The following is a 14,520-nucleotide window of genomic DNA, read 5'->3' on the forward strand; positions in this document are numbered from 1 at the left end:
GAATGAAACCTGGGTGGTATTGGGTTGGAATTTGATACTTGATTTCATGTGTTTGGTTTTTATGTAGGAATGATAGTTATTCTTTTAAGGGGGCGTTTGGTTCAAACAATGGTATGAGTTTGGAATGAGGAATGAAACCTGGGTAGTATTGAGTTGGAACTTGATACTTGATTTCATGTGTTTGGTTTTTATGTAGGAATGATCGTTATTCTTTTAATTTTAAACCTAAAGGTATGGGTATGAGCCATCTCCACCTCCTCCCTTGGGTTCCAAAAACCCATACCTTGGAGGTTTGAGGTATGGGTTTGAAAAATGAAATTTCTAAAAATAAACACAAGGTATGGGTTTTGGTCATTCTAAACCCATACCTTATACCTATTATGCTTGAACCAAACACCCCTTAATTTTAAACCTAAAGGTATGGGTATGAGCCATACCCACCTCCCCCCTTGGGTTTCAAAAACCCATACCTTGGCGGTTTCTAAAAACAAACACAATGTATGGGTTTTGGTCATTCTAAACCCTTACCTTATATACCTATTATGCTTGAACCAAACACCCCCTAAATGGGTTATTCAGTCAGTACTACAAAGATTACTTTGTTCTTTTACAAGCGTACACACGATGTTTTTGAGTTCATGAAGACGAACTGGTGTATAAATTATCCTCCCAGTGTGTATTAATTGTTAGAAGCCCAAAATTGTTTTCCTTGTGTGTTTTACTTGGGTAAAGTGATTAGGAAAAATAATCTTTGTTTAGATTTGATCTTAGGCATTTTGTAAGTTGATTAGTTTTGGGTTTTCTAGATTATACTATTATGTATAATCAATCATATAAACAAGGGTAGGAAACCAACAATAAAATAGATGTGTTTTGAGTTCATGACATCAAGATTGTGAAATTGGTTCGTGTGAATTAATTTCGAAACGTTGTTTTTCTTCATATTCAAGTCGAAAAATCTTATTGAATGAGGCTTATCCTTAATCGCGGAGACGCTAATATCCAAACCTGGTTTAATTCGCATCATTACCTAAATACCTACTTTAGAAAAAGACTAACAATTTTGATTCATCAATCAGTGGCAGATCCAAAAGAAATATTTAATGTGATCAGAATACATTTGATAGATTTTAATGGGGTCATTTGGTTAAAAAAATAAGTAATTTTTATAACAAAAAAAATTATTTTTATTTTATATTCAAGTGGGGTCAAGGGACCCCACCTAATACCCTTCAATCCGACACTGTTATCAATAAATTCATTAAACTACTTATTCAATGGCTAAGAGGATTTTGATTGATGATTTAGATAACAAATAGGTAATGGGTGACAGGTTGAGTTATCTTACCAAAATAGGTATGCGGGCAATTTCCAATTTCTATCTACATTATATTTTGTTTAAAGTAAGAATAGAGAAAGACTTTATTTGATGAATAAGATAATCAATAATTAATGTTCGATTAGGGATAAACCTAATTCTCATCACAAGGTGTGTGTGTTCATGTACACTTCATTTGATGATAATCATATATCTTTATGTATTGTGAATTTGTGTACCCCATTAAGCCATTTATTTATTATATATCCTTGCTCAATTTGACACACACGTTACTAATAAATTGTTTGTGAATTCACATACTTTTACATACCTTTTGTTGGTCGCCCAAAAAAACACATGTCATGAATAAAACTCACAACACAATATTCTTTGCCTCAAAACACAGGTGTTGCCTACATTCGTTGTCAATTAGCTTATAATGTCATTTGCACTCTTTTTCATCTATCTACTGTCAATATTAATCCTAATTGGAGGATTCATTTATAAAACTATTAGTAGAATATTGTATAAATTTCTTTTGCCGAGATATATAACTTAATCATATATAAAATTGTTTAAATCATAATAACCTTTCATTTTAAAGAGAATTCTAATGATTTATACTTGATCATAGCAAGATTTTAGATTCACAATCACTATAACATGAATAAAGCATTTGCTCAACTTTCATTACTACTTTTAAACAACTACACACGAAGTAGATGAATATTTTTTTTTTTGAGGATTTTCATTGTATAGCTAATCAAAATTTGTTGACTATTTGCTCACAACCTCACAAGGTATACAAGAAATAACTTAGTAGTTTAGTTATACCATAGGTACAATCAGTACCTAAAAATTGTGGATTTGCTAACATAGAAAAGTAAGAAGAAAAAAACATGCAAGAGGAATGGAGGGAGAGGGAAATCGTGAGGGCTTGTTATTAGTATTTTTTAGTGTTGACTAAATTAGGAAAATTTAGTGTTATAGTCTTGTACACATCTTATCATAGCTAGATATACAACTCAATTTTTATTAGTTTAGGGAAAAAAAAGTGTTGATTTGTACCTCAAAAATCTTATTGCGTGTAGAAGAAAATACTTTCTCAAATTCATAACCGTAATCACTTGGATATTACAAAATGGGTAAAAATATAAAATTTGTTTTTGACTGAACTCATCAATTTGGCTAAACACTATCAACTACAACTCTACAAGTAGCAATTCAAATATTGTCCAAGCTGCAGATTAATCTAAGTTAAACAATAGATATTTTATGGTTAATAAAGGAAGTAACGTAGGATTTATATTCACCGAGAAGAGAGCGAAGTGAATGTTTTTAAAACTATCAACTTTTCCCATTCCACCATTTTTTTTTATCAATCAAGCAACTCTCCTTCTTTACAATTCCTAGGATTCTCCAATCCCCACAATTTCTTATGCCACAACCAAATATATAGCGTTGTTAAATTGAGGAAGCTTATAGTTTTTTTTTTTTTTTTGACGGGAGGAAGCTTATAGTTACAACAGTTTGACTATAAACTATTCCGGTATTCCCTACTTGTATATTAAAATAAAAAATAAAATAACAAATAAACGTTGACCGTCATAGTCGAGCAAACAGAGCAAATTTCCAGCGCCGCCAATCACAATCCTTCATTTTAATTTCCTTTTTGATTAAATTTCATAGTTTCAGCTGACCAATAAAACAATTCTCCGCTCTTCACAGTCGTCATCGCCGCGTTTTCTCTCTCTTCAACTTTCCCGGTCATCTTTCTCTCTCCTCCCTCTTCAAGCCGTCACTCCCATTTTCTCTCTCTTCTTCCTTCCATCTTTATCTTCCGATCTTCTCTAATATTCCAGAAATCTCTCGAATTCATCTTCAATTTTCCTACCATTTCTTCAAATCCTAGTGATTTTGCAGCTGTTTGAGCTAAGAGGAGAGAGAAAAGTTTCAATTTAAGGTATAAATTTTGTTTTATTTTCGATTTTTTATTTGGTGAAGTAGATTGCTGAAGAATTACTTACTGTTTCTGCTGAAAATTCATTCAAACGATTTGTTGATTTTGTATTTGTTGATTCTTCGGGAGTTGTGTGTTTAAGGAAGAGATCGTGTTTGATTTTTGTTTTTTGGTGGTGAAATTATTTTGTGTGAATTTTGAATGAAGGAGATAGTTGGAAGTGAGGGCGTGGAATAAGCAATTGAGCACTTGATCTAGGGTTTCTAGGGTTTTGTGATTGATTTTAGGGTTTTGTTTGGGATATTATTCAATTGGGTGGTGAATTTTGGTAAATGTTGCTCGATTTTCAATGCATCACTTGTCTGGGATTTTTTCTCACAAGAAGCTGAACAAAAAAATGGAACAAGTATCATCTCCCAAACCAAAGCTTGTACGAAGAAATGCTGCCAAGAACTTTGATTACACTCCTTCAGCTTCGACATCACCGTCGACCAGTGGTTCTTCAGCGCCACGAACACGGTCACTTGACTTGGGCGTTGCTGTTGAAAAGACTAGCCTTCGATGTGAAGGGAATGCTGGTGAAATTGATTTGATTTGTCAGAGCTTAGGGCTTTCGGGACCTGAAGCCTTTGAGATTCCTCAGGCAGCTTACCTGACTATGAAGAATAGATCATCCTCTGGTGTTACTCCGAGGACTAAAAAGGAGCAACTTGATAGTGTTGATCCTAAAGTACCAATTAAGCAAGAGGAGGTTCAAAAGTTTGGTGATCGTATGCCTCATAGATTTGGTAATAGCGCTCAGAAGAATGAAACCATACAGAATGATCGCATTGGCAACGAGTTTAGGCCATGTGGGCCTGCTGTTTTTCCACATCCGGCTGATAATAATGTGAGACCTGTGTTTGGAGGTGGAGGTGGAGGAATTAAAGGTGATCGACCTCCATTGCTTACCCCTCCGCCAGCAATGTCCCTTCCGGTTCTTGATGATCAATGTTCTACCTGGGAGTTACTAAAAGGGTTTGCACCTGATGATAACGAGCCCCATCGTGTTCCATATGTTGAGCAAACTCAATCTTCTGATGACGAGGAGGATATTAGCAGAGAGGGAAGTCAGGGGGTAAGGATTGGGGAGACTGTTATACTGTCAGGATCTTGTTCTTTCACCACAACAAATGATGATGACTCATCTAGTTCAACCACGGAACCTGTATCGATTATTTCACCAAACGGAGTCTGTAAAGTCAATATAACCCAATGGATGAAAGGCGCTCAATTAGGAAGGGGTTCATTTGGAACTGTATATGAAGGAATTTCTTGGTAAGTTTTGCTGTTGATCTTCTTCTGTTTGATTTCTTCATTTGAATTATGCTCAGGTTTTTTTTTTGTGACCATCTACTGCGTGCTTACTTGGGTTGGCTGGGGCGTGGGAAGTGAGGTCGTCTCTTGGATATTAAGGGACTTTTAAGAGGATACAGATAGAATTAACTGGTCTTAGGAGTCATTGGGAATTAGGGATAATGCTGATAGTCATGGCTTCATGAATAGTTAATTCAGGCAGCAATCCTTTGTTAAATAAAGGGTGCTGATTCAATCCTTGTTGCAGCAAAAACCCCCCAAAATCTGTTCCTTGAGCTGAAGTCTTATAATGCTAATGTTCAGTTAGATGCTGCTGAGAAGGACAAAAGAAATGAATCCTTAATAAAATTCATATTATCGAAACATTGTTCCACTTCTCCTTGCCCTTCTTATTTCAAGTGTACACAAACTGTAATTAATAGTCTTTCCTCGCTCCTGTTTTGATTACAATTGTATAGTTCTGTATGGGAAACTTCTCACTACTTATCAATCTGCTTTCAGCGAGGGATTCTTTTTTGCCGTAAAGGAAGTTTCACTGCTTGAGCAAGGAAGCCAAGGAAGGCAAAGTATCTACCAACTTGAGCAGGTATGTTACGCTTGAATTTTTTTTATTGTCAGTTTGTATATCTTCAAGTGATAGCTAGGCTATCAACTATTGTTTAGAATAACTGTTTTCAATTATTGGCTCAATGAATTCACTTTCTTCAAATTTGTCATTTTCATATGTTATCTGTGTTAATTCACCTTTTTTTTTTCCACTATTTTTCATTTTCAGGAAATCGAGCTTCTTAGTCAGTTTGAACATGAGAATATAGTTCGATATCTTGGCACTGAAACGGTATCATATCATGCTGTCAGCTTGTCTTTTGAACCTCATTGTCTTAGGATGGCAATTGCAAATGTGCAATTGGACAGTTTTGATAATAAACTTGAAAACTGGAGATGAATTTTTTAAGATCAAGACTTTCTAATGCTATTCGATGTTTACTGCAGACTGACTCAAGACTGTATATCTTCTTAGAGCTCGTGACTCAGGGTTCCCTTGCAAAACTGTCTCAACAGTATCGCCTTCGGGATTCCCATGTATCTAATTATACAAGACAGATTCTACTGGGTTTGAAATATCTGCATGATAAAAATGTGGTGCATAGGTATGCTGTGGAAAATGTTTATGTGATTAATTTTTGTTTTTTGTTACATTTAGTTATGCACTTGTGTGCAAACCCGTCTGTTCAATTATTTTACGGTGCACTGTTTTGTATTTTGCTTTAAATTGCATTTTTTTTCCTTTCCAATTTGCATCCTATAACCCGTCGCTTCCTTTTCTTTCTCTGCAACTTCAAAACGCAAATAAGTATAGGCTGTAACACTGTATAGTACTGTACTTGGTCCACAAATTCACGGGTATGATCTTTTTGGACTTTTGAAGAGTGCTTTGGGGATCGTAAGTTGACTTTAAAGTGAAGACCATAAAATAGTCTAGAAGCAAAATTCATCATAGCTATTGCATTAGGTGTGTGTGTGTGTGTGTTGGGGGGGGGGGGGGGGGTCCCATCTTACATTCATAGGCTACTCAGTCACCTTTCTCACATTCTCACCACAAACTAGCGTAGTACATCTGCTTAAAGCAAGATACTTCACTCCAGAAGTAGCAAGTGAACCCTAGTTTCTGATATCTGAGCTTCATCATATGACTTCATAGCCTTTATTATCCTCCTTTTGCAGCTAATTTGTTATTTGTGATTATTCTTGGAGCTTTTGTGCTTAGAGCAAACCTCTAAGGGAACTCTTCTCATGACTCTATCGTTGCTGTTTTCATTCACTTATCTTTTGAATTTTATTCTTGTTTGTCCTGTGTATCAACTTGTCCCATGTTCAGTATCATAATTTGCTCTGGGTAAGTGAGTATATATCCATGGATCATCAGTGTCCATAGTGCAATATCCATGTTAGGGTAGTGATGTAGGTTTTGTCATATATCTTCATTTGGATAATAGTGCCATTAAGTGCACTTGAATGATGAAAGCTATCTATGTAAGGGCTATATTATGTCAAAATCTGGGTGCGAATGAAAATTTATTGTAAGGTTGCTTATCCTTCAATCAATGCATCTTCCTTTGCCTTTCAACTGATTCTCTTAGCAACAATTTCCCCTTCTTGATTTCCTGCCTTTTAAAAACCAAAAATTTTTGAAGTGCTGTTCATACTCTTCACAGGTTGAGGCTGTAGGTTCAAACAGTACATTAGTCTGGATGATATTCAATAATTTGACCCTTTGTATTTAAATGCATATCCAGGAGCATTGTCTCGTTTGACATACTAACATCTGTAATGCTTTACCAACTCTCAGGGATATCAAAAGTGCCAACATATTGGTGGCTTCAAATGGAATTGTAAAACTAGCAGATTTTGGATTGGCAAAGGTCTGCTGCTCTTTGTTTACCATTTTTCTAAACGTTTAGTATGCTTTCTGCAATATTCTGTTTTTTCTCCAAAATTTGTTTTTGTAAGTATTATATCTAATTTGTTTCATTGATGTTACATTATTTTCCAGGCAACCAGATTAAATGACTTGAAGTCTTGTAAAGGGACCGCATTCTGGATGGCACCTGAGGTTAGCCTTTCTTCATGTTATTGATTTGAAATCTTACATTCCAAATTGATGATTAAACCATATGAATGTAAGATGATGGAACTGATTATCCCTTTGCTAATGGTGGTTGTCAATCTTGTCATATGATGAGAAATTTTTGTTGAGATTTACTTACTTATTGTATAGGGCACTTGCCTGCATACCTCTTCTATTGATTTTTCAAGCGGTAGATGAATGCTATTATATACTTACATCAGTTACATGTACCAATGCCGGAGTAGGTCATTCAAGAGAAGATGCATCTATGGTCATAGTGTTGTTTGTTTTATTTAGACATTTGTGCATTGCCTTCCATTATTCCCTATAAATCCTTTTTTGGTAAGGTATACTTATAGATATAAAAATTGATCATATATCTGTAAATGTGTTGCTAACTTCTATCACACTTTGCTTGTTAGCTAGCAGGGGCAGAGGGACGGGGGTGGTTGCTGGTGGACGCTTGGCCTCCCCGGCCCAGATTTGCAGTCCATGTTTCCAATGCTATGACACCCCTAAAATTATTACATATAGTCATATACTATTAAAGACACATAAATTTTAGTAAACAAAGCTTGGTATGTTGGTTAAGGACTATAAGGAGTGGTGTTCAAATCCTATCCCTAACATATTTTTTTATTAAGGCTTTGCTTATTCAACTCGGGCATGGGTTATTTTAAATAAAGATTAACATATTTATTTTATCTAAAAAATTTGGCTAATTTTTTTGTTAATTGAATGGAACTTTAGGTTAATTGCTTACATTTAATATGAAATATCAAAATTTTAGGGTTATATGCTATTTAATTTGATAATTATTTTTTTGTATTATATCATGAAATCAAAAACACTGGAATTATTTATTTATTTATTTATTTATAGAAAAGTTAATAAGAGATTGTGGTATATTTTAGTGTTGAACCTTTATTGATGATTTTGCTATTATGAAAAATCATAGAGTAAAAATTAACATTTTTTTTTTATAGTAACAATAAAATATTCGTACATTTTAATTTTGTCAATTATCTATCAACAAGTCCGGCTCCCATGACTTGAAAATCCTAGCTTCGCCCCTGTTAGCTAGGTCTATGATTCTCTGTCCTCTTACACAGATACGTTTTTATATGGTTAATCGCTGTTGAGTGTTTCTTGGTTCATGGAATAGAAAAAACATCTTAGTGGTTCAGGACCTTTAAGTAGCATTTTTTTTTTTTGCATTTCTGCAAATAGGTGCTCTTTGTTAAGTTGTGGGTCTTTATTGAATATATCTCACAAACTCAAGACATAAGATAGCCTTAATGAAGGGTGGAATTATTAACACTAACTTGCTAAGATTAATTAGGGGGAAGCATATTTCTTAAACCTTATAAGTTATAACACAAGGATAAAGCTGTGTACAAATCCTTCTTTACGGAGTCATGGCTTTAACCCACCATATGTTTTATATAACCATTAAAGTGATGTTGGTGTTGTTTCAATATAAAAATTGTCTTCGTTGTCTAGTGGGAAAATGTTAGTGCCATATGCACAAATTAGCTCTAGGAACACACTATGTTACCAGTTGAGGCATGCAAGTGGTTTGATGATGGAAGCCGGATGAGAGTGAGACTTTGCATGGCCAATTACTTGCTACTATATGCTGGATCACTTACTCATTTGTGTTAGGATATATGTCTGGCAACATTGTTGCAATCTTTAACTGACCCTTGCAATTGCTTAGATTTGGAAGCTTTGGATAATGGATACTGTAGCTTGGGCTTGGTCTGTGTGTCCTTTGTGGGATTCCTGCATCCAGGTTCCTTTGAGGCTTCTGTCAATTTGTAGCCCACAACATAACCGCCGGAAAAAAATGCTGGTTGTGTGAATGTGTGATTAGATCTTTCGGAAAGATAGTGGACCATCATACTTAAATTTGAAGATATGTTGTTGGGTTAAATTCATTTAATTTGGGAGGGTGGCTCTTTACTTCCTTTTACATCTCATTTAGATCTGTTTAACTTTGGGTTTGTAGCTTGTATGCAGGATCAGCTGTCCTTGCCTTTTTGTTTTTTATTTAAAAATTTATATTTACTAGTTTTGACATAGTGCTGAGAAAGAACAACATTATCAATAGCAAACCTATTAAAAAAAAAGTGATTAATTAAATCACGGGGTATTAGGAATGGGTGGATTGGGCGGAAGTTCAGTTTTGAAGGATGTGTTAGCTCTCTGAATCTTTGAGGTTGGTGCTCCGAGTGATGAAATGTATAAATTAATAATTCAAATTACTTGATTTGGTATTTGTGAAATGTGATGCCTATCAAAAGACGAGTAAATGAGTAATAAATTTTATCTTATTCCCCCCTAAAGGAATTGAAGTGATATGCTTAGTAGGTGCTTTGGCATCTTGAGGTTTATTCTTTCAGCCATGTGTGGACCATTTAGCAAACCATTTGAAGTGCTTTTCTTGCATATTTATTTTGTCTGCTGTGAATTCTAGGGTTGATTTATGGTTTATTCCTTTTATTCTTGTACTTGCTGAGAATTTCTTTCCTGTGCAACAACACATTGATTTATGGTTGACTATAATATATGAATATAATTGTATTTGTTTACTTGTAAACTCCTAATAATGCATGAGCTCACTCTGCAGCTTTGTATAGTTTACTTCTTCCCTTAAAGATTTCTTTGATTTGCGATTTTCCAGGTTCTTAATCACAAAAATAAAGGTTATGGACTGCCAGCAGATATCTGGAGCCTTGGATGCACTGTCTTGGAGATGCTAACCGGCCATGTTCCCTATTATCCTTTAGAAAATGTATGTGTCCTATAATTTGTTTTATCTATTTTTTACCTTGTCTTTTGGGTCGTTCTAATATTTAGTATTGTGCGGGATTAGACCTAGCATTTAGCCATTTACAGATCTTAAATAGTGTCTTTATACATCTAGTCATGTACACCGTAGGTTTAATGTCTAATTGTCTAAAGGTATATTATTTTTCTTTGATGGAACCTAGGGTATTTTAGTTAGTCTGGTAGGTGAGGATTGACTAATTGAGTGTGGATGTGAAATCAACTATTGCACTTTGAATTTTTTTAAAAAAGTAATGTCTAGAGTGTCCTGGTGTCAATGCAACGGATGCAGGGGAGTGAAGTGTCGTAGAAACGGAGGATCAATTTCTGATCCTATGGATGATTTTTGATTTCATATAATCCTTGTAGATTTCTTATAATGACAGCCAGATAAACAAAATACAACGACGTGACTATAAATCAATCAGCTCTGATGCTGATGCTGAGCTGACAGCCTTTAGAACCATTCAGGGCAGTACTTATGGTACATTTGTCAGTAATCCCCAAGCTATCTAGAGCCCTCCCCCCCCCCCCCCCCTCCTGTACAGTAGATTTTGTTGATGAGTTGTTCATGGAAATGTCTGAAACTAGAGGTAGATTTGATTCTATTCTTCATATTGATTACTATGGATCCAAAGTTGCTGCAATTTGTTGACATTTATGCTCAAATAATTTTTTTAGTCTTTCAGGTACATTTGGTGTTATTTTAGTATTTGAATTGAAATGAAGTACTCTATAGGTCTACCTTAACGGTATTGAGACCAATTTATTTTCTTATAGGGTGTTGCTTGGTACTGGAAAATGAATTTCCCATTTTTCTTCATTTTCCTTTGTTTGGTTTGTGAAGGGGAAACCAATTTTCCTAATGGTGGAAATTTACTCTCAATAATGGAAAACATTTCCTTTTTACAAACAAGGGAACCCACATTTTACTTCTTCCTCTTATCTTTCTACAATCTGCTGCTATGTTCATTTTCTCTATAACGATTCTTATAATAAGTAAACAAACAGAGCAAAACTATTTTTCAATTGTGGTTTTCCTTGAAAATATGTTTTCCCTGAAAAAACTTTTTTCATTGAATTTGCTTCAAGTCAAACCAAACGGTGCCTTAGAATTGCATCTTTTGCCCTCTTTTGGGCAATCTTCTGCTTCATCATCAGGTTTAGTCTTCAATCTTTTCTGAAACCCCTGTTTATACACCATGCTTACTTGCTTATTAGAAATTGTCAGACTAGTGTGAGATCATATTTTTGAAACTTAATTATTGCTTATGAGATGGCCAATTGGTTACTTTTGAGGACACAACGGCAGTTATGGCACAATGCTGTGGTGTTACTTATGCTTATGCTAGTCTTTATTAGTCCAACCATTTCCAATTCATCTCATTTGACCTAATAGGGCTTTCAGAAGAGGGCTACTGAAGGAGGAAAGTGACATGATAAATTTTTTATTAGTCCAAGTCTGCTCTAACAGACTGCAATTTAGTGATTTTCTACGATGTTTACCGCCTTACCGGTCTAGGCTAGGAATACATGACATAGCTTAATCTGAAAAAATCCGTCTTTTTCTTCCTTCCTGTTAAATTCAGGCAAAAGTTAGTTCAGCCATAATAACTAAGAAATAGTTTCACCTTAAAAATATTGTTTATAAAAGTTCAGTTCAGCAAAAAAGAATATAGCTCAGCGAAAATTTTGAAAAAAACCCTGCTCTACATATGTTAGATGCTGCTAATTTGGAATTTGCCATGATCACTATTGGCTTTGTATGACTATTATTTGTCTGTGATCAAGGTGCAATTTTTTTTGGTCATCATACATATAACTGTTGCAGCATGCTTTGTGCTCTATCTAATTAACAGCTGTCCTCATTGGCAATTACAGATGCAAGCAATTTTTAGGATCGGGAAGGGTGAGGCACCTCCCATCCCTGATACTTTGTCCAAAGATGCTCGTGATTTTATCCAGCAATGTCTACGTGTGAATCCAAATGATCGTCCTACAGCGGCTGAGCTCTTGGAACATCCATTTTTACGGAGACAACTTCATGCTCCATTAGGCTCAGAGTCACCTATGATGCGCGGGAGATCAATTTGAGTCTCTTGTCATTTGTGATTATTTTGTGGAGGTGAGTGCATCTTAGGTTTTCTTAGGCTAAAATTTATAAGATGCATGCCCACCGCCATTTATTAAAGTTTTAAATGAGAAGAAAAAATAAGCTAGAAGAGTATCCAACTCTTTCTGCTGATATTGTCATTTTAGCAGTTGTATTTACAATGCTGCAGCTCAATCAAACTATCTCACCTCGCTGGCATATGGCGGTGGCACTGAAAATTGACACATAATTTTTTGGTGGTCTTTGGCGGAAGGGTGGGTCATGTCAAAATCTGAAATGTGGGATATCCACTCAAACATCAACCAATTTCGGACAAAGGCTTTTTTAAATTATTAATCATCTGCATGACCCACGATCATGGCATATTTCTAAATTCGAACAATGAATATCCTGTCTCTTATTGGCCATCTGAGCATCATGTACTAAAGATCTCGAGAGTACGGGTTGTGGGCCTGTAGTCTAAATAGTATACCATTGTACTGGTTTCAGTTTTCACATATTTGTTGAAACTTTTAACACAGAACTCGCTTAAAATTCAGTAACTTTATCCTCTCCCATTAGTCTTGTGATATTATATAACTCATTTGCACTCTCTGTTGAGGCTGTTCCTCTTGTTAATGGATGTTTCCTCCTTGATGGCAGATAATATGTATATCTGGAGTTGCAACGTGTTCAGCAGAGTGTATCGAATAATTGAGTGACATATTTGATTCCTGTATGCAAGATTATCCATCTGAAAGAAAAGAAAAAACCAAAAAGTCAGAGGGATCTCTGTACGCATCATCCTCTGGATGAGTTATTAAATGGTCCTGGATGGCTGGCTAGCCCTGCCAGCGTGCTTTGATTCCTACCTCGCGTGATTCCAACTCCCTTAATTCAGGGATATTAAAAATGCAGAGGAAAATCTGTAATATAATAGTGTAGGTTTTGGGGCTGTGTTTGTATCTGTGATCTGAAAATTAGTTAGCATATGATGATGGAATCTTGATTTATGAATGATAGTTTATTACTGTATGTAGGAAGATGGTTTAGGCTATTGTACATAACTGTAATTTTTTTGTCAGAATCAGTTTGTACTCGTTCATTATTCAGATCTATCCTGTGATGATTGTATGTTGTTCCTTCTCTTTTACTTCTATAGCCCGTACTCATATCGTGTTCGCTTCTTTTGGGAATTTTATATTTTTATACAAGAGTTTTAAATCCTTTGTAGAATTGGTTTAATACTTTTCTAGGGATTATTAAGCAAAGTTCTTTATGACAGGTTATTTAGCAACTTCAGCCATTTTTTTATACGAGTATTGTTTCACAATTTGTCAACTACATTCTTTTTAATAGTTATAGATCTATAGTTGCAAGTAATAAGAAACGAAGATGATATGTTTTTATTTCCATTTGGATATATAAAATCTACAGTTGGACAACTAGTCACAACTCGAGCTAATATTTGTGGTTGGATTAACATTTGCCATCACCTAATCAATCGCTAAATCATCCTAATCAAAGTTAGGCAATGCCGTATTGGTCACTACTTGCGACTAGTGGTATATATATAATCTATTAATTTTGCTTAAAGACCCTTATTAATACTTTGGTAGTAATACGCTGTACTTGCTTGTCTATCAATCCAAGTTCAAGTTCTGTTCTGTATTTTGGAATAAACGTCATATTGAAAAGTATATTCTAAATTTGTAATGTCCTAATTTGTCATTTCACAGATTATGGACTTGTTGAGTTGTGGGTTGCTTTCTCTCTCATCATTCCATCCATATTTCTCTCTCCTGGCAGATGGCGTAAAAATGTCACATAATGACTTTATTGAGGTGGTAGAAGTAAAGTCATACAGCCACCCAACTTCTTTTGGCTTTGGCATCTTTTTTACAGTACATCTACTTAAATTAATGTTAAACTCTACAAATGAGCTACTATTCTATTCTAAACATTAATTACCTCATCCATTGTTTTATACGGTTAAATAGCTACATTAGAAAATTTACATAAACACTCTTTTATCAACTTTTGTGATACATACATTTATGAAAATACAATCACGTAAAATTTTATCAATATTAATTTTGAAATTTATAACAAAATTTTGAGTGGGTTGGTGTTTTTAATACTTTAATAGATAGATATCCATATCCGCTTTTATCATTTTATATGCTACAATTTTTTACTATAGTTTTGGGGTTGCATATATCATTTTTCTTAAAAATATGTCATTTTCCTTTAATATACTTTGTGTAGATATTACTCTTTCCATTGAAATACTTGTCAAATTATATAAACTCGATATTATTAAACACCCATCA

The 14,520-nt window shown here is 34.7% G+C and overlaps 1 protein-coding gene across 1 annotated transcript; it reads left to right on the plus strand.

Annotated features, from left to right (window-relative positions):
• Positions 1-3,026: 3,026 nt before the first annotated feature.
• Positions 3,027-13,340, plus strand: LOC145614964 (mitogen-activated protein kinase kinase kinase 1-like). The gene is made up of 10 exons (XM_081670042.1): positions 3,027-3,281; positions 3,486-4,595; positions 5,136-5,220; positions 5,410-5,472; positions 5,628-5,785; positions 6,985-7,057; positions 7,189-7,248; positions 9,950-10,060; positions 11,977-12,220; positions 12,851-13,340. Exons 2-9 carry the CDS (start codon positions 3,628-3,630, stop codon positions 12,187-12,189), a joined length of 1,731 nt encoding a protein of 576 aa, XP_081526168.1. The 5' UTR covers positions 3,027-3,281; positions 3,486-3,627; the 3' UTR covers positions 12,190-12,220; positions 12,851-13,340.
• Positions 13,341-14,520: the final 1,180 nt, after the last annotated feature.

Source organism: Chenopodium album, chromosome 25, assembly GCF_948465745.1.
Source record: "Chenopodium album chromosome 25, dcCheAlbu1.1, whole genome shotgun sequence".
NCBI classification, from domain to species: Eukaryota; Viridiplantae; Streptophyta; class Magnoliopsida; order Caryophyllales; family Amaranthaceae; genus Chenopodium; species Chenopodium album.